Source organism: Anarrhichthys ocellatus, unplaced genomic scaffold (genome assembly GCF_004355925.1).
Source record: "Anarrhichthys ocellatus isolate YVR2014 unplaced genomic scaffold, GSC_Weel_1.0 scaffold11, whole genome shotgun sequence".
NCBI classification, from domain to species: domain Eukaryota; kingdom Metazoa; phylum Chordata; class Actinopteri; order Perciformes; family Anarhichadidae; genus Anarrhichthys; species Anarrhichthys ocellatus.
Genome location: NW_022280041.1, coordinates 12,411,141 through 12,431,810, shown reverse-complemented (window position 1 = coordinate 12,431,810; position 20,670 = coordinate 12,411,141). Strand labels below are relative to the sequence as shown.

General features: G+C 42.2%; 2 protein-coding genes across 3 annotated transcripts; one reads left to right on the top strand and one right to left on the bottom strand.

The window, feature by feature from the left end:
• The first annotated feature begins 17 nt into the window (after window positions 1–17).
• On the top strand, window positions 18–3,797 carry mtmr1a (myotubularin related protein 1a). Its single transcript, XM_031850976.1, has 3 exons — window positions 18–100; window positions 185–317; window positions 2,288–3,797. Exons 1-3 carry the CDS (start codon window positions 18–20, stop codon window positions 2,447–2,449), a joined length of 378 nt encoding a protein of 125 aa, XP_031706836.1. The 3' UTR covers window positions 2,450–3,797.
• A 14-nt stretch (window positions 3,798–3,811) lies between these two features.
• On the bottom strand, window positions 3,812–18,693 carry cd99l2 (CD99 molecule-like 2). Of its 2 annotated transcripts, XM_031851077.1 has the most exons (8): window positions 18,244–18,493; window positions 15,598–15,651; window positions 13,650–13,730; window positions 11,695–11,763; window positions 11,558–11,611; window positions 11,313–11,432; window positions 10,653–10,718; window positions 3,812–10,189 (listed from the first exon to the last, which is right to left on the bottom strand). In XM_031851077.1, exons 1-8 carry the CDS (start codon window positions 18,302–18,304, stop codon window positions 10,128–10,130), a joined length of 567 nt encoding a protein of 188 aa, XP_031706937.1. In that variant the 5' UTR covers window positions 18,305–18,493; the 3' UTR covers window positions 3,812–10,127. The 2 variants fall into 2 exon arrangements, with proteins under 2 accessions (XP_031706937.1, XP_031706938.1); XM_031851078.1 differs by lacking the exon at window positions 13,650–13,730 and having other exon boundaries at window positions 18,244–18,693.
• Between the last annotated feature and the right edge of the window lie 1,977 nt (window positions 18,694–20,670).

The window sequence follows — 20,670 nt, the reverse complement described above, 5'->3', positions numbered from 1 at the left end:
GGGGGGGGTGCTGTCTGATGGAGCCGTGTCACATTCAGCTCTTCTGTCCCGTGCAGGAGGTGCAGACCAACACCGTGTCCCTGTGGTCCTACATTAACAGGTAACATACTCACCGCCTTGATAGGAGTGATAGTGGTAGGAGTGACTGTCTGACTGTTCCAATGTTGTCGTCCCCCCCCACCAGCCAGCCGGAGGACTTCACCAACCCCTTCTACGTGGACTATGAGCACCACGTTCTGTGTCCGCTGGTTTCCTCCAGACATCTGGAGCTGTGGACGGGCTACTACGCCCGCTGGAACCCGCGCATGAGACCACAGGTAGGCGGAGCCTATGGCCTCCAGATTATGGAAGTTACTATCAGACTCATACGGAAACGCACGTCCCCAGGCTTTCAGTGCAGAGCCCTGCTTGCTCTGCGGGCCAAATACATGCTGTTCTCTCTGATCCCACTAGGGGGCGATGTTGCTGTATTATGGAGCAGTAGTGTGTGATGTAAGGCAGTGTTTTTCAACCTTTTCTGAGCCCGGCACATTTTCTACATTAAAAAGATCCCGCGGCACACCAACAACCAAAAAAGTTACAAAATGACACCTTTTAGCATAATACTGCATACACGCCATAGTGTCAAACTCAATCCCAGGGAGGGACAAAATTAAAAATTGGGACTACGTTGAGGGCCAAATAGAGTCACCATTTAATAAACAGGATAGAAGGGATATTGGACAAAGTGCAAAAAGAATACATGTTTAGGTAGGCTACATTATTGTATGCATATGTACCAGAGCCAGATGTTTGGCATCTTTTCTTGGCTGCCAGTTCATTAATATCTGGAGTTAGGTTCTGTGCTGTGGAAACCCTCAAGATGGAGTGAAGGTGTGCAGCAGTGAGACGACTCCTGTGTGGGTTTGTGTTCATCTTCATCACAGAGAACAGCTGCTCACACAGGTATGTGCTTCCAAACATGCAGAGCGTTTGAGCAGCATGGAGGCAGAGTTAAGGCATCGTTTCGGTGGTGAAGCTTGGAAACTGTGCAGCGCCCTCAGAGTCATACTTTGCCTTGAGTGTCATCACACTGGAGGTCTATCAGCTCCACAGGTGCTCTTTCCACATCAACTGCAAACGGATTGCTGAGCAGTTCAAATTTAAATTTCTGAGCTGCAAAGTTGGCAAATCGCAGAGTGAACTCCGTGCCAAGTGCACCCAGTTTATGATCAAAATGTGCAGTCGGGAACACAGCGGTGGAGACTTTTACTGCATCACACATATCTGTGATGATCGCACGTCCCCGTCCCTGAAGCTGCAGGTTTAGCGCAGTGAGATGCTTCGTTATGTCGCACATAAAGCCAGCTCACATCGCCACATTTCTTCCCGGAGCTCTGTGGTGTGGCGGGCCAGTTATGATAAACGTATGATATTTTCTGATGGGCCGTTGTACCGAGGAACAGATATATGCTGACAATTTAATGACAAGTCTCTCAATGTGTTGATCCTTACTAGGCTTTTCATCTGGGTTAGAATGTTGTCCAGGGCCCAGTTCAGAGTCTGCATTTTTTCTTTTCAAATATTTCTCCATCGCTGTTCGTCTCGTCACCGCAACCTCGCACGTCATTTCATTCTACTGTCCTAAATGAACACGGTCATTACTGCGCTACCTACTGTCACCCACTGGCATGGAAGAGTATTTATTACTTAGCCAGACACTATATTGCAGCTCAGACGCTCAACAATGGCAAAGTATTTGCAACAACTAAATAATATTTTATTGGACTCATTAAGTGAAATTGGACATTTTCCTACGGCACACCTAACGATCTCTCACGGCACACTAGTTGAAAATCACTGATGTAAGGCATCAAAATCAATGTTGTTGTGAATGAATACAAATTGAAAAATTTGGTATGTAGGAAATAACATTTGTGTTTCTTATTATTTAAAAAACAGAAGCATTATGTAAACCAACATTTAAATGGTTAAAATGTAAAGGAGTGGATAGGACTCTTCAGAAAGCTCTGACTATCAGTGAGGCTGCTGAACATGACTGTTAAAAATTAACATATTAGTACTAATGATAGGATTTTTCTTGTGAAATTGAAATCTCATAACCATTTCTTTGTGTTTGCTGGTGTGATCCTCGGTGTGGTGTGTGTTTCAGGTTGTGTGTTTGCTGGTGTAATCCTCAGTGTGGTGTGTGTTTCAGGTTGTGTGTTTGCTGGTGTAATCCTCGGTGTGGTGTGTGTTTCAGGTTGTGTGTTTGCTGGTGTAATCCTCGGTGTGGTGTGTGTTTCAGGTGCCGGTGCATCAGACGCTGAAGGAGCTGCTGTTCTTAAGAGCGGAGCTCCAGAGGAGTGTGGAGGAGCTGCAGAGAGATGCCACCTCCCGCTCCTCATCCTCCTTCTCCGAACACTCCCCCTCACACACTGCGGGAACTCCTCTGCACAGTGTTGTCTGACACACATGCACACACACATGCACGCACACACACAGTTAAATGCATGTTTCAGCCCAAGTACTACAAATACTGATGTTTACAATAGAAAGGAGGCTTTACAAAGAGATTTTTAATTTTATAATAACATTCTTAAATACACTTTTAGCAAAGTAAAATGACCTCCTGGAGATGTTTTTATAGTTAAAAAAGTATTTAAAGAAAGTATTAAAAATGTACGGAGCCCCTAAAGGGACAGGGGGGAAAAATAAAGATGTAAACGTACTTTTCCCTGTGATAGTTGCAGTAGTTACGGCAATATGGGGCACTGAATCTGATGAATGTCTATCAGACCACAAATGAGACGAGCATTAGCTAGCTAGCCACAGCCGCTAACTGAAGTTCCATCTTCAAAGCTACAGAGCGCTGCCGTACGCTAACTAGCTAGCTAGAGAAAAGAATTAGCTAGCTAGACTTTTCTCGTTTGTGGTCTGATAAACACTAAATTCATCAAACTCAGGGCTCCATATCTCTATATCTCAAGTAGCTGTAGCTGTCACAGGGACTCCAATTTAACAGAAACTTAAGAAAACATAATAGTATTTCTCTTTTTTTCCCCCATGTCCCCTTAGAGGCTCTGTAGAAACTATCCTGACACGAAGCCTGTGCTTATTATTTATATTATTTAAAAACAATTCCAAAAGCACAGCTCCCCGGTACTGTGGGACTCTTACCATTCAACTCATGAGTGTATGAAGAAGTGCTATTTGTCTCAGGGCTCACTGATTCACATGACTGAAAGCTGCCAGTAACACGCTTCCTCTTCCTTCACTTTGTTATGACCTTAGAATCGTCGTGACTAACGCAACAGTTCTGTCCAAAGTCACGGGCGGAAACAGAAAATGTAAAAATATATTTTTTGGAACAGGAACCACAGAAGAAAGAATCCTGGCATCATTATCCTTCACCTGCTGCGTGTTTTCCTTTATTTGTATTTAGAAATAGCTTTTTTAAATTGTATTTGTCCTTCTTTACATTGCCTTTCCATGTGCCAACAGTGTCACTGCCCCCCCCCCCCCCCCCACCTTGTCTTGTACTGTAAATCGTTGTCACACATGAGCCAAACTACAGATATGTAGAGTAGCCCAGACTAGTTAGAAATAAGCACACCTCTTATGTATCATTTGTCTGTTTTATACAGTGTAATTATTCCAATGCTATTTAACCCATTAACACTGTCTACCTGTGGCATGCGATTGTGCAAATCCTTTTTCTGTACGTGATGTTTCTAATAATGAGAAGTTAAACCTCCTAAATGAGCCATAATCACTTCTGACATTCCATTTAAAAAAATAAAAAGGAACAATTGAAACTCCAGTCTCTTTCTTGTCTTTTGAAATGGTTTATTGAATCGCTTCATATTAGTAACAAGTACCTGTATCATCATAGTGGAATAGAGAGAAAGCAGAGTTCACTATTACGCTTCAAGCGATGAAGACTGTCCAACATTCAGTTGTCAGGAAGACGCACACTCGTAAGCTACAAGTAAAGTGTGTAAGTAGAGAAAAGCATGCATCAAAGTGTGTATGTGTATGAGAGCAGTATGCTGGAGGTGCGTATGTGTTGTATGTGACGGGCGGCCCTGCAAAGCCAGCTTCTGAGATGCTCCCGGCTCTGCTGGGCTCTGATTGGTTCTCCTTCCAACCACAAAGTGAGGTTCCAGGATTTGGGGCCAGCTTCGCAGGACACGGTGAGGGGCACGAGAGGGTACTGCAAGGAGGAGGACGGTCTGAGCGCGCAGTGTCACGTGACCTCTGTCATGTAATGCCATGCGGGTACCGGACAGACGCTTCACAAAGCAAGCTAACCACATAATCCAGAGCCAGCGTTCAGTGATTCAATTTATGTTGCGACGGTAACCAATTCTTAGGGTCAAGCACAGTCGTACACAGACTTGCGCTGCATTCGTGGGTGTCGGAATAAATCGGAACAACTTGTTCCCGACTGGGAAAACAATCGGAGAAACATAGATCCCGACGGAGAACATAATCGGAGAGATTATTTTTTCAACTGGGAGAATAATCAGCAAACTGAGTCCCTGCTGTTTAGTATTCGGTTGTAACCGTAGTCCACAGAGTGACCTAGATTAGCTAGAAAAGTTTATTATTATTATTGTGGCTAAACCAGTAATGTCAATCCGTTATCACAAGTGATTGTGGGATGACTGTATTTGTATAAAAAGTGAGCTGAAATCTCAGCCTTGATTATTTTTAGCACGCTTTGTAAAAACAGATCTCTGACACTGCTGCTTCTCTGGACCGTTCCTTTCCCTCCACCAGACCACAGCAATCCAATACACACCTGTATAGATCATACAGATGTTTCTCGTATTGAGTCCCCCCCCCCCCCCACTGTGTGTCCTGTACAGTCTGGTAACCCGGTCCAAACAGCAGTATGGTGACATGTTCCACGACAATAATGTCCACACTGGATCTTAAAGCAGCATCAACATCCAGTGTCAATAATCACTGAGTCATTCACACAGCAGTGTACAGGTCATTACACATTATACGATGTAATCCATCAAATCCTCTTCCAACCAGCAAACCGATTCAAATCTTAAGGACTTCAATCCTTTTCCTTCACGATTATTCCAAAACCTTTTTTATTTTTTTCAGTCAGTCCCAATGCATGAAGGCAAAGCCGATCTCAATTGATGCAACATCTTTGGTGAATTTGCAGTTTTTGCTACAGATGAAAGGTTTTTCTCCGTGTCACATTCAGACACTCGATACATTCAGTAAACAGAAAGGTTTGTTGTTTTTGTTGCGCTTTGTGAGGAGTTCAGCTCTCCGCGGGCCCGAGCAAGACCAAACGGCCGCCCACCTTCCAGTTCTCTGGGGGGGCACTGCGACCGCTCTTCCGAGCTGACCGCCCAAAAGGATCTGGAGGTGTGGATGTTGCTCGTGTGTGGCTACGGGGGGGGGTGTTAGATGAATACTGTGGAGAGTCCCTGTGGGACCGTACAGGGTGTAAGGCAGAGAGAGAAGCACCATTTGAATTACAGCTGACAGGGCATCCATGACGACCAAGCCACACTTCAAGTCCCAGTGTCGGATTGCTTTTTTCAGCAGTGTTTAAGGACTTTTAGAGGAACGACGCCAAGCGGCTGCTTTTCCAAGGCAACATGGAGACCGGGGTGTGGTGTTCATGCGGGACTGTGCTGCAACCTGTCAGATACGTAACACACCGCCAACGCTATTCACAGCTCATACAACACATACTGCCTCAGCAAAAAATCCTTCACGCATTCACCTCCATGTAGATACAGACTGTTCTATCAGACACTACTCAGATCGTTGCCAATCACTGCTAATGCCACGTTCACGTCACGTGTGGGCTTCTACTAGCTTCTTTGTTTTTAACATCTGGTTAGCAGTTTTTAAAGATGTGTTAATTGGTTCGGGACCAATTACCAGAGACCCCACCAGCAGATCGGAACCATGAGCGTGTCAAGAGGCACGCGTGGGTCCAAGCAATAGCTGAAATAACACAACTTTGGAGATTGTAAAGACCGGCGCAAGAGCCAAACAGAGCTCCCAAGTCGTAATTGTGACTGGGAAACGGTTATCGGACATATCCGACATGGAAAAGCAATCAAACAGAGATGCCTCTGCTAAAAGTCTGTCAAAGCAAGACGAACGCAACTCGGATAGAGCGCTGTAACTCTCAAACATGGGTTCGTCTTTTTGTTGTCTGGGAAAGTGAACGTTCTCAAGTTAGTAAATCCAATAGCTACCTTCCATTACGTGAACACGGCATTATTCACTATTGCTGCATTTCCACCGCATGGTACGGTACGGCTAGCTCAACTTTACTCGCTCTGTTTTGGTTTTCCTCGGTCGAGGTTTCTTGTGAGCTGAGCCGATACAAAAGGGTGCAGACCACCGATTGGTTGGGGAGAATCGTCACTAACTCGACACGGGACATCCTGCATCAATATCGTCAATGGCGACCGCGGTACCAAAAGCGAGTCGGGCCAAACCACGCAGTGGAAATGAGGCACATGTTGCATTGTGGGATAACTCAAGTCACCCACATAAAGTTCAATAATTCTCACCAGAGATTCTGAGCAGTGCTATAAAACGACAGACTAAATAGAACAGACTAAATCAGACAGTATAGAAAAACGGTGAATGACTTCAGATCTCGTTCAGGAACATACGAGAACTCTTCAGGCAAACAACAAAGCGTTGGCACTACAGAACAAGGAAGCAATAAAACTATCTACAAAAAGTTAAGCTACGTTATTAGGAAAGTCGGGTACAAAGTGTAAAAAGAGCAGGCGGAGAGTGTAAACACACACACACACTGAAGAGTATAATATGGAGCGTAAATATGCCCTCTTACACACTGTTAATAGTAGAAACACAAAAATGCTCACAGTAATATGTACAACCATCACAACTTTCCAAAAGCACTCGTAATGACACTATTCAAGATCCTACAGCTAACTACTGCTGCTAACTTCATCTACACGGCTAAAAGACTTCTAGTTTTCTACGTTTTTGTGCCAACTGATTCAAACTCCTCTCTGACTTCATCTTTCCCACTTTTCCACTCTTGCAAATCTTTTTCCACTGTGGCCATTTTGAACGTGTTTGTCCGATCATCTAACGGTGTGTTCAGACCAAACGTGACGCGGATTTCTCACGCGGAAAGATTACATACAAAGTCAATGCAAATACGCAAATGAACGCGAATACGCGTTGGTTTAAATGGTTCAACTTCAGCATCAAATTTAGTAAACAGAAATAAACATTGCCAGGGGAAGCAATATCTATGGAGTTAAGCTCTTGCTTTCCGGAAGGAGAACTCCAATTGGCTATTCAGGGAGAATATTCGCAAGTTGCAAAATACACCAAAAACGCTCCAGTTGCCGTATTCGCGCAAGTAACATGATGTGAAAATCTTAATTGTAATTGCAATAAATTTGGCAAACTCTCCTAGTGATGGGTATTAAGAATTAAGATATATACAGTTTATTACCTGTCATTAGGAGGGCAGCTGGAGAGGGTATCCAGTGGAGGTTTTGACTACAGTATGCAATGTTTTTTTAAGAGCGTGTCCCCGTTTGTTAGCATTTCTTACATGCGGATTATGCGCTTTACATTCCGGCTAACGGCTTCGTGCTAATCCAATAATCAACGTTTAGTGGTCAAGAAAAATGTAGCAATGTGCCGGCTTAGCTAGCTTATGTTTTATGTGGAAGGGAATCTTCACAGGAAAACTCCACAGGATTCCTTTACATTGTATTTAGCAACTTATGCTCGGGCCAATAGCCATCTGGGCTACACTATGGAAAATCTCTTTCACTTTTGTGTTTCGCGTAATGCTACTTTTATACATCTTAGCATAATGCTACACACGATGATGTAAATTTAAAATGGCCACCATGGATAAAGACACAATTTTTGAATTGTTCTGCACACACTGGCACCTCAGCGCTAACACAATAAAACATAGTACAAACAATATTAGCTTTTGAATGTAGCAGTTGTATCTTCAACACAAAGTCACATTTCACACATTTATCTGCCTGTCCGCGAGCCTCGTCACGGCCTGCTTGGACCAAAGTCTCGTCTTCTTTTTCAAATAGCTTCCCACTGAAGAAAATCTCTTTTCAAATTAACAGACAGAGAAGAATGCGCTGTGCATTTTCAAGCTCTAACTGCAGTGGAACTGATTCAGCTAGCATCGTTTTTATGCTACATGCTACAGGAATGCTGAGTCGTTAAAATTCCTGAACTTCTTTCTTTTGAATTCAAATTCAAGTTTTTTGTTCCTTGACTTAACTACTCTCATCACAACTATTTCAACATCACCACTTTTGAAAAACCAAGCGAGGCTCCCTTCATTAGGCATTATCATTTGAAAAAAAACTGAATATTTACACTATAAAAAGTCACATGTTGTAAGTAGACAGAAATGTTTGGACGCCTTATTTTTTCCCCACTGCAAAAAGATCCAAATTTGAATAAGGCAACTTTGTTCATCAAGATAGACAACATGAGGGTATACGTGAAGCAACATGTAGCAACTAATGATGCAACTGTCACATGATGTAAACAGTAGCTACCTGCAGTAAGTCCAGTTCTATGAGGTACGTCCCACTAATGGACTTTATCAGCTAATAGTGGAGCCCATTTAAGGGCAGCATACATGTTCCAAGTGGGTCAAAATGTAATTAAACCTCATGGGAAACTTCAAATAATGATTATTGATAGCATTATCATCATAGTCACAGATTTTATCCACATAATTATAGCATAAGTGTACTGAAAATGAAATAAACTAAATTATAAAGTCACATGTAGGAATAAGAGAAACTTACATTGTCATCATTACCTGCCAGGTTTGTCAGCAGGATTGCAGAAAAACTAGTGGGCTGATTTTAATGAAATTTGGTGGAAGGGTGTAGCATTGGTGAAGAAACAACAGATCTCAATCACAGGGCACATACACGCAATTTTTTTCACTTATGGGAGCGGCCTAGGCGGAGGTCGGCGCTCTCCAAATCCTATTTAGTTACATGGTGTAACCTGAGTTCTATGAGTCCAAGCTTTGCCCTTAGTTTAACGTGTTACTTCCCTCTATGAAGTTACACTAACCATGATAATGGTTTACTACCTACATTCAACACATTTTATCACCGCATTTCATAAATGATTACATAATCAGTTGCTACAAAGCTTTGAATAGAAATCTGGGGAATATTGCCAAATGTTCTTCATTTCACTCTTCTGTGATTATGTGCAGTGTTGCTACAGTTTATATCTGATTCCCGTCGCTGTGCATCAACAAAAGTAACATCTATGACTTGCCACAAGTAATCAGTTATGTGTCAAAAGGGGGAAACTGCTAAATTCCATTCAAAGTCAAGAAATGAGATATTGCTGATAGCTGGAACAAGACTTTCATTCATCAAAAAAAAAAGAAGACTGGGCTTGTCTCACAGCGCTCCCTGGTTCACATTAAATTCAGCTATAATCACTCTGCAAGTCACAAATCAGTGTCCTAAAATCCAATCAAATCAATCTGTAAACTAACCCGCCTTAAATTCAGCTCACTACACAGTGGCTGACTCCCTGTGAACTCGACACACACCCATAGAAGCTCAGAAGAGTTTCTTTCTCCAATGTATATTAAGACTAACCACGATTTGTATTTTCTTTTTCAGTATTCCAACTTCACTGTGTGTCTGGAGGTTAGTCAAATGCTACAACTCAACTCTGCTGACAGCAGAGGAATCTGAGTACATGCTGAAGGCTGGATTACTTACATTGTCAGTGGTGTTCGAACAGTAAACAATAAATAACTATATACACGTACTTTTGGCAAGGTGCGATACACTGTCGGCCATGTTTACAGCTGAGAATTTTTAAAAATCACTTTCAGCGCAAATGGACTACAAATCCCAACGTTTACAGCACGGAGCTGCAAGATCAACCAGGACATGCTACACAATAGACAGTCTATCCTGTAGCATGTTAGTGGCTGTATGTGTGTATGTTAGTGTGTGTGTGTGTGTGTGTGTGCGCAGGGGGCTTAGGTGGGGAATGCTTGGGAAAAAGCAAATGTTGGGGGGTGACCTGTGTGTGTGTGTGTGTGTGTGCGTGCGTGCGAAAGGTATGTGAGTGTGTTACACGGCATTCTCTTCAGTGGGTGGTTCAGCATTGGGTGGCTCCAGGAGAGTCTGCTGGACTGCAAAGACAAAAAATACAGACTCATTTATATACAGATCATTTCTATCAGCTAATATGAAGTACGTCTAATAGAGATGTGTTTTTTAAATGTATTGCACACCGTAGAGAACGAGAGAGTGTCGGTGTTACACCGTAGAGAACGAGAGTGTCGGTGTTACACCGTAGAGAACGAGAGAGTGCCGGTGTTACACCGTAGAGAACGAGAGAGTGTCGGTGTTACACCGTAGAGAACGAGAGAGTGCCGGTGTTACACCGTAGAGAACGAGACAGTGCCGGTGTTACACCGTAGAGAACGAGACAGTGCCGGTGTTACACCGTAGAGAACAAGAGAGTGCCGGTGTTACACCGTAGAGAACGAGAGAGACTTTTTTATTGTTTCCTATTTGTTTTCTATAGTGATAGATGAGACTGGAAAAGAGTGTACAGTAGATGTGAGTAGAGTGCAGTAGAGAAGTGCTTACCTTGTGGTTCTGTAGCCACCACGGCCTCAGGGTTCTTAGCCTTCACCATGTCAGTATTCAGGCTCTCTGTCAAGAAGCAACATATTTAGTGAACATCAACAAATACTGTGCCACCGCTGCTGCTACCACCGCTACTAGTGTTGCTCTACTTCTACTAACAAAGCTTTCATCACTAGTACTACAACCGATGAGTAGGTGTTATCTCCTGGGTTGGGTTGCAACAGCTATTCATAAATGAAATGTTGAAACATTAACTAGTTCTTCATAAGTTCTTAGTGACAACTCGCTAGTTTCAAACTAGTGATTTACTAAATCAGGTTGCACCATTTAAGCTAGGCTGTTCAATCAAGAGCAATCAACTATAGAAGGTAGTTTAATGCTAGCATCACAAGCTAGCATCACTTCCAAAAATTACAGTCCTAGAGGCGCAAAAGATATATGTATTGTAAAAAAAAAACATAACTAAGATCAACATTATCTTTAAACAGCAATGATCATGTTTCAGATCAGATATACAGTATAAGCTGTGTGGCTGTAGGTCATGTGACTAGTACAGCATAAAATTCTACTTCTTTTTTTGTTCCGTACTGACAGCAGCGAAACACTGGTGAGGTCGATGTCCTCAGGTTAAAACACATAACTGTGATATAAAAGCCTTACGTTGTATTCCGAAGCACAGCTTCTTCTTCTGGTAGGAGATGTAGCTGGTGATTGCACCCATCAGCGCCATAGCAACCGCACTAACGATCCCTGCAATGGTGCCCACTTCTGCCGTGGTCTCTGCAAACACACACAGATATATATAGGGAAGTCCAGCAGCCAGAGAGACAGACGTTAGGGAAGTCCAGCAGTTAGAGAGACAGACGTTAATTTATGAACAAACACTAGAGAAGGAGAAAACCCACCAGTGTTGTCGTCATACTGGTTTATTTCATCTTTTTCACCACTGGGACGTCCACCTGAGGAAACAGAGTAACAGCAGGGTTACATTCCTTCAGCTACTGGCTTCTACTGAGGTTTTCTATAAAGGTGCAGACATTACCTTTGCCTTTGTCAGGTTTGTAGGTATCGTCTTTGCTGACATCCAACAGATCGTCGTCAGAAAGTCCGCCTGAAAGAGACCAGATAATCAGTGAGGAAGAAGAACAGGAACTCTAATTGATAAACTGTCAGTTAAATGTCGCTCCTTAAAGGTACAGGACACTCTAAACTCCATCACGTGGTGAAGCTGCTCTGTTGTGTTTTCAGTCCAGGTTGTTGAGACTCTGCAAGGCTTAGTGCTCAAATCTGATTTTATATTTGCCAATATCAGACTCCAGTGTGAACTGGTCACAGCAAATTGGTGAGCAGACGATGAAGCAGGACAAGGAAGAAAGAGAGCCTCGTTTTCAAAGGTGGCTTTTTGCGGAGCGACGGCTGCTACCTCTGTGCGAGGATGCTGTCGCAGCCAGCAGTGGTGGGATCGTGAATGGCTTCACTGAAACAGATTTCATCCAGAATTTCAGGATGTCGAGGGGTTAAACCTCATCCATTAACGCCTCAAGAGCTCCCGAACAGCGCAAAACTGTGACCAATCAAGAGCGACGAAAGAGTCGCATGAATTCCAATTTGACTGTTCGGACTGAGATCGCATCGCAAAAAAAGAGCTGTATCTGATTTAGGACATCATGCGAAAGTGGCCCAAATCTGAATTTAAAAGATCAGATTCCATGATATTTGTTTTGTTCACTGTTTATGAAAAAAAACTACAAAAATACAGATCTGAGGCCCTTTTTGCCTGCAGTCTCTATTTGAATCCACATGCTCCATCTGGACTTCCATGAGAAAAGTCCACGTGTACTGTAAATATTAACATTAACATGTATGTTTCCTGTACCTTTTAAAGTAAAAAGTGATTTGCCTGCGATGCAGAATTTCTACTCAAAATAATCCGACCGATACTGGATTTCTGAGGCTGATCATGTGACGATATTTCGTATCAAAAAATAACAGTAATAAATAATTATTTTTTTTCAACTGTTTTGAACCACATACTTTTTTTTGTCATATCTGCCGTCATATACACAATTAATGATATGAATGAAGATATGGGCGGATTAATCAGTCTAACACTTAGTATACATGACAATATATTTGAAGGTTGATCACCAGCAGTCTTCATTGTGTGATTGCACCTCAGAGGACATTTTATCATTGATAACAATTCATAGAATCAAGATCACGTCACATATCTACAAACAAAGGGATTTGATTAAAGAAACATGGAACAAATACAAATATACAAAATGTTTTAAAATCATATGGTGATGGACATAGTGTAGAAACAGCATGCGAGCGACAGTGTTGCTCTATCAGCAGAGGGGATGATGAGCAACAGATGGAAACAATGAGCTCCCTCTCTTGACATGTCGAGTGTTATTTAGTTCTTCTGCAGCGCTCAACAACAGAGTACTTCTTCAAGCAGTCTGTGGGTTTAATTGTGCCGATGGTGGAGCCACGGAAACTGTCTAAAGTTCAAATTATATTTTCTGTTGAGCTTTGGGAGTTTTTTTCTCAGGACATCTGAGGAGAATCTTACGTCCACTGCTTAAGTCCTTCTTTCAGAGCTTTTACAATACTGCACAACAAAGTCAAACTTGGTTATAATCCCCCCCGATGTGTTTTCACACTAAATAACTCGAAGGATGTCTGTTGGAGAAGTCGAATGGAGACACAGGTGATGGATAGGTTTGGACTGCAGTATAGTTATTAAGGGCGAGGGTTCTTTATAATCTGATCCCAAGCTAATGAATTTAAAATGCCCAGCCTTGAACATACTGCAGATAATGACTAGTCATTTAAAGCTGCTATGTGTAGAACTTGTCCGTGATTGGAGCATCTAATCATCATCTGTTCTGATGTCACAGGTTGTTCATATTCTACACATAGTGGCTTTAATTCCACATGAAATCTTTGTTTTTTACAAATGCTAGTCCTACGGGAGACACTCCCACCCACCTTCCTGCCCCTTGTTCTTATCCTTGACACCAATGTCATTGTTGGGGTCCAAGGCATCAGCCAGGTCAAAGTCATCCGCAGCTGTAGAGGTCAAAAGGTCGGTGGTCAATGTTTTTGCAAAATAAAGGCAGAAGCAGGAGTCTTAAAAAAACGCATTACAACAGATAAACAGACGGTAATGAGGAGTGAAATTAAATTTAAACCTCTTAAATTAAAGAAAGAGAAAGTAATATATGCTGTCACGTGTGAGCTATAGACTGAATATGAAGATGGACGACATGACAGCTCCCCAAAAGTGAAGCTGTGTGTGCGCTCGACTGGTGATTGGGTCGGGGGAGGAAGTATGGGCGGGACCTAAATACCGCGATCCCAACTCTGGCCAAAATTATTATGTCAAAAGCACAAGATGGCAGCGCCCGTGTCCGGGATATTCTAGCTTCATTTTTCTACAGCGGGGTGATGTGCGTCGTCCATCTTTACACACTGTCCACAGTGCGGACTAGCTAACTAACATATGACATAATGTGTTCCTCCGATACCTCATTGATAATTCAACGATCACTTACAGCGTAACTCCCACACTATATTCATGCTAAGCTAAGCTACATGTAGCTACATGTAGAGCTTTCAGATAACAATCAAAATGTTATATGTGATACCTCCGTGTATTGATTTTATTGTTGTATATGTGCATTTCCACTGCTTCTGCTTTGTCACTGTTAAGCTACAGCTAATGAAACTCATTACTTCCTGCTCTTATTTCACAATAAAAGCCAACTACCTTTTTAATGTTAAAGGACAAGTGTGAAGGATTTCGGTTGGATTTATTGTCAGAAATGGAATACAATAATCATAACTAGGTATTCATTATCATATTTGTAATCACATGAACTTAAGAATTGTGGTGTTTTCGTTGTCTTAGAATGGGCCCTTCAGATTTACAATGGGAGCAGGTCCTCTTCATGTTGCACTGCCATGTTTCTACAGTAGCCCAGAACAGAAAAAACTAAACAGTTTCATGTTTTTACGTTTCCTGAAGGCCACCGTAGTTCTCCGACACACTTGGAAAGGGAAGGGTGAGCAGAGGGGTTTTCATCTTGTTGTAATCTGCAAACTCACCACTAGATGCCTCTAAATCCCACACACTGCTCCTTTAAACATCTGTGCAGGGCGTTTCCCCGACAGTATAGCTTACCACCTGATAATGTGGAACTGACTGGAATGAATCAGTGAGTGAGTAGAGTACTGGTATCAAGGACGAGGATCAAGACTACAGGTTAACATGGGGGAAAGTTGGATTAACAGCAAATTAAAGCAGAAGCAGAGTAGAAATAAGAAAAAAGGCTTCTAGGGTGTATTTTTCTTATTGTCCCAGACGGAAGCCATTGGTTTCCAATCATTCTGTATGATATGATCTCATAATGATAAAGTAACGCTGATATAAATCAATGTAGACCTGATGTTATCAGAGGTCATACAACTCAAAGCTGATTTTCATATTGTACAAAACCAACTAATTACAAGAGACACATTTCATAATCATAACATGTTCTAGTAATTTGGGGGTACAGATCTTGTTTTTATAAGATGCTGAGTATAGTTAGTTGAATCCAGCTCCATTCAATTCAGACTTGTGCATTGCTCAAAGTGTTAAAAAAAAGCTACAGGTTCGCGGTAAGATTACCGTCGTGACTTTTACACAAAAGGCACTCAAGGGTTTTGACTTCATTGAGTGTTAACGTGTCCGGTGGTAGTCAACACGTTTCATGGCTTACATCACTATGTTTCAGGCTAACGAGTGACCATGTTAACTGGTGACTCTCGGCCGAATGCGTCGTGGTTGCTCGTAGTGACGGCAGCTGTTTTTAACACAAACAGAACATGTAGGTGTCCTCGTAAAAGAGGACATGGGGAACATGCAAGACGAGCGGTGTTCTAGTGTACTTACCTGGTTTACTGTCACTATCCAGAGCGTCAGACAGGTTGAAGACCTGAGACAGGACTACATTCCAGAGAGGACAGAGGAGACAGACACGTTACACTGAATCTGACACATAAACCCAAAAAGGATTCAAACTGGTCTCTTTCAACATTTTGTAGAGGACTGAGCATGTCTGGGATCAGTATTCCAGGCCCCTGCTGGAGTAACTGTGTCACACAGATACAAACCCGCGGCCCTGGTGCCAATCGGGGCCCTCGGTGCACTAATCCGCTCTATTTGTTGTCTGGACTGCAGAACAGAGATCATTTACCAGACGTGACACAAAGGCAGATACAAACAAACAGAAGCTCATTGGCTACCACTGACAAACAAACACATGGTGTGTATGTGTGTGTGTGTGTGTGTGTGTGTGTATGTGTGTGTGCATCTATCTTTGAGGACCTTTTGAGTTTTACAGAGGGAGGACATTTTGGCTTCACTTTTTCAAAGGCCTGTTTGAGTTTTTAAATGAATATTCATTTTTGCAGTGTTCATTTACAAAAACAAAACAGATTTCTTAAATGAAAGGGTAAACAATAAAATGAATCCACTCCATCTGATCCTGGTTGATGCTGTGGTTGTTCCTTCACTCTGCTTTATGTGTTTCTATTTTTTATAATAAATACCCAACTCTACAGCAGAAATAAAAGTGTTTACAGCCTGATACAAAAGACTGTTTTGGGTCTAAAACTCAACCATTGCAATTTTTATTAAGGCTTATAATTATGCATAATTTAGGGCGTGGTCACATTGAGTGGGTGTTAGCCGCTAGGCGTCGCTACAGCTAATTCAAGTAACTGAACTTGACCTCTTGGCCATCTTTGAGGTGTTTTTTTAAAGAATTTTCATGCAATTTGGACATACTTTGGCTTTCTGTGAGGTTAATTGTACGCCGGGCAACCTGCTGGCCATTGTGTGTACGTTGGATGATGGTCTGGATGACCTCGTCAGTTTCCATGTGTAATGTCCTTGTTTCACCGAAACTTCGCTAAATCCTGGAATTACTGGCTTGTTAGCTTAGCTCTAAGGAGTCGGTCGTATATTTTTGCTGATAGTTACATTACAAACATGGCCTGTTATTTGCAGCCTAAATTAGCATCCCAATTAAAATCCCAGTTGTCAACGGGAATTACAGCTGCACCTTGCTAACCAAGCTAGCTAGCACTAGCTGCTAACTTGGCTTTAAGCTAACGGGGACGCCCCTCAGCGAGCCTCACTCTTCCCCAGCTCCAAAAAAAAAAAAAATGTGACAGGTGGAGTGGGTGGCACTTTGAGCTTCACTTTGGCTCTCCAGAAACCCATGGGCGACGTCACCGAGAATTTGTGCAACAAGCAACTACACCTTGTGATTTACAAAATGCGTTAAAGTGCTAATTGTCGACCTGTGATGGAAACTTTGGTCTCCTGTGTGAAAGTCAGATGTGCTGCCCTCCACCACCCCGAGCCCATAACCTCTGCATGGCTACATAGACATATTCCCAATAGGCAAACTGGGCTGCGTTCTCATTCCTCCTCCAAGATGCCCTGCCCACCTACTGCCCAGTGCCAAGGGAATCGACGCAATGGCACTAACACATGCTGATACAGCAAACTCTCTTAACATGGGTAAAATAAGCTCCAAGTGAGGTATTATTTTAAAAATGGGGAAAAGGCAACACTGGTGTTGGATGTATACTCTGTAATACCAAGAGTCCAGGTATCAGGGGATACAAATCTACAACAGTTATGAGCAGACACTGATTCCTGCCTCCAACCCCGACTAACTAATATTACCCTTAAGATATATTAGTATATATTAGTATATTAGTATTAGAATTATACTTAAACTACCTGGCATAAGCATTTTCAATCTTATGCCTAACCCCCCCCCACATGGCGAGCCAAAATTAATTCCCAGCATTTGCATCTCATTTGCATCTTAACATTGCACTTACTAGCCGACCACTGGTTGGGTAAATCCTTTTTTCCAGTTCATGGCCACACTCATATTTAAATCTATAGGTTATCATGCAGACCTTTGCTTGACAGAGTCCTCACACAGTAATCTAGCATTCACCTGGCTGTCTGGACGTGGTGGTGTATGCTGGAGACCAGTGGGGGTGAGGACAGGTGCTACAGTAATGCAGCACTAAATCATTTTGATTCTTCATCTTCTAAAGTGACTAACTTTTCAGATTAATTATCCCAGAGAGTGACATCATTGTCAGGGGGGCACATGCCGCTGCAACCTAGACAGACAGGATACTGTGGGTGGTGCCACATCTCTTTGATCTATAATAACTCATGTCATATTTAATAAATTTATATAAAAAAAACTAAAATTACTGGATCTACTGTAAGAAACTCTATAGAATAATTCCACTTAATGTAACAATGTGTAATTACTGAACCTATTACTGCTGGTTATAAGCATCAGTAATATCTGGAAAAAATGCCCAAAATAACAGATTTAAGCTCACATGATAAAATCTATAACGCGTGCATGTATAATAAAATAGTATTAATGTGAATGGACGTGTGATAGGAGTCTCTTTAACGTCTGCCTCGGCCGTTACTCGGCCTTGAATCAAAGTGCGGCACAAAAGGCGGAACGTGTGCGGGACAAAGCCTTACCTCCCAGCGGCAGCAGCAGCGCCAGCAGCAGGCAGAACGACCACAGAGTGCGGCTAGCCATGGTTTCCACACACGCGAACAGTCGGTACAAAGTGATAAAAGAGCGGTTAAAGTAGAGGGCCTGTCACCGTTCCGTTTTTCTGCAGCCTGAGGTTCAGCGCTGTCTAGAACGCCGCATACAAGGCGTTCACTACGGCCCCTGTGACACTCCCACACGGTCCTGCCAAACCTTTCAAAATAAAACCCTCCGGTTTCCTTTTTGCCAAATATAGAAAGTGATGAATGCCAGCAATGCTAAACGACCCCTAAACTATTTTATCAGTACGTGATGAATATGCAGTTTCAATCATGTCCTGCAATTACATATCCCTTCCAGTCAGACACGTTTAAGACTTTTAAAATAACAACACATTAGCCCCAAGTTTGCGTGTCTCATGTAGCCTGTTAGCATTCGGGTCACAGAGGAAACATCACAGATTCTCAAATAGAATAAAGGTTGTTAAAAAAAAATTGACTATTTCCAGAATCCACAAAGACTGCTCCAACCATCTGGATGACAAAAATAAAATAAAAATGGATGAATGTGAAAACAAACTCAACACAGTGAAGCTCAAAGGTGGCAGTGGGAACACGAATGAAAGCTTGACTGGAGGGGGACTTTAAATTCAATTGCAGTGCACAAGATGAGTATGTCTGCTCTGCTGTCAGTCAGTGGAGGAAAGTAACTAACGTTTATTTAGAATTTGTAGGTGTTTTTACTTTACTTGAATATTTATTTTTTCTGCTACTTTCTACTTCTATTCCACTACACTTTAAAGGGAAATAGTAGATCAATTTTGAAAAAAGAGAAGAAAAAAAAACATGATATGGTAATAGAATAAATACAATTTGTCATTTGTCATGTTTGACATGTCTATTTGAAAGATCTCCCATTTAAACTTTAGATAGTTTCATTGAAAATTAAAAAAACGTAATCTTTAATTATTCATCTCATGTACCCTGTGTTCACACCAAACGCGGCACGAATTATTCGCGCGAATAGATTACATACAAAGTCTATGCACAGACGCGATGAGACTGGAGTGACGTGAATTTTTCAAGGCATGGCGCGTTTGGCGCGGTTGACGCGAATTCGCGTCAACCGCGCCAAAACGCCCATAACACGTGAGTTGAAATTTTTCAACTTTGCCGAAAAAATGGCGTAATGCTGCAATGCGATAGCCTATCAGCGTTGAGATGTTTCTCCTGTCATCACTGACGTCCTGCCGTTGTTGAATCAGGAAACAAATACTAAAGCCGTCTGTCTTCAACCAGAGCTCTACGATACCTCATATCAATAGAGACCGGACCAAACTATGTGTATAAATGTGTGTGTGTAAACCATATGGTACAAACAATGAAAAAGATGCTGCCGTATTTACGTCTACATGACGTTATGTTGAGTGTTGATGGAGCTGCTACAATGTTAGCTTAGCCTAGCACCGCTCGATCCGAGCTCCATTGAGAAAACAAATATTTTAAAAGTTATTTGCTTGTCGTCTTGAGGAGAGAACTAACTAAACATGAATTCAGACTTTTTACAAATCTGCATCATTATGTAGTTAATTCGGAGTCCCTTTTTGTCGGTTTATTGCCGTTAAATCACAGGAAAATCAGTTTATTTTGTGTTCATACAGCAGTAGTAAACAGCGACGTGTGGCTTGCTAGACACAGTGAATACAGCTCGATAAAATCCACGGAGCTCCTCCGGACTATGTTATGAACCAGACATGACGGAGTTTAGTTTCCCGGGATATCTGGGACTTCCACAACACTACTAAGCAGAAATATAAGTTATTTTTTCCATGGTTGATGGCGGACAGTTGAATGGCTTTCAGGGCGATAAGCCCTGCCCCCTCTCCGGCGCCTCTAGCGATATTCACGCTAATGAACACAAATGGTCCAAGGCGAGACCAGCGGCGCGAATTACACGATTAACAGTGTGAACACCATTAGATATGTTGTGGCACTTTGGAGGGGCCCAACCCTTAGGTTGGGAACCATCAGTGTTATCAAACTAGCTCCAACTCGAGTAGCTGATGACATGAATGGTAAATGGACTTGTACTTGTATAGTGCTTTTCTAGTCTTCCAACCACTCAAAGCACTTTTACATTATCATTCACAGCCATTCATACACTGATGACAACATTTCTGTGATTTTATTTCAGGCAGATTTTAAATGCAGGACTTTTATTGAGTTAGTTTGACACAGTGATGATGGTACTTTGACTAAAGTAAAGGTAAGTACAAGGAGCCTACCTCAGATATGGAACAGCCCACCAAGCCAACACTGTTTATTAATACGTACTAATACTACTGTTAGTACGCATGCATGCTGATTTGCAGGTGTATATATATTTGGGGATTAAGGTGTCCGTCACATTGT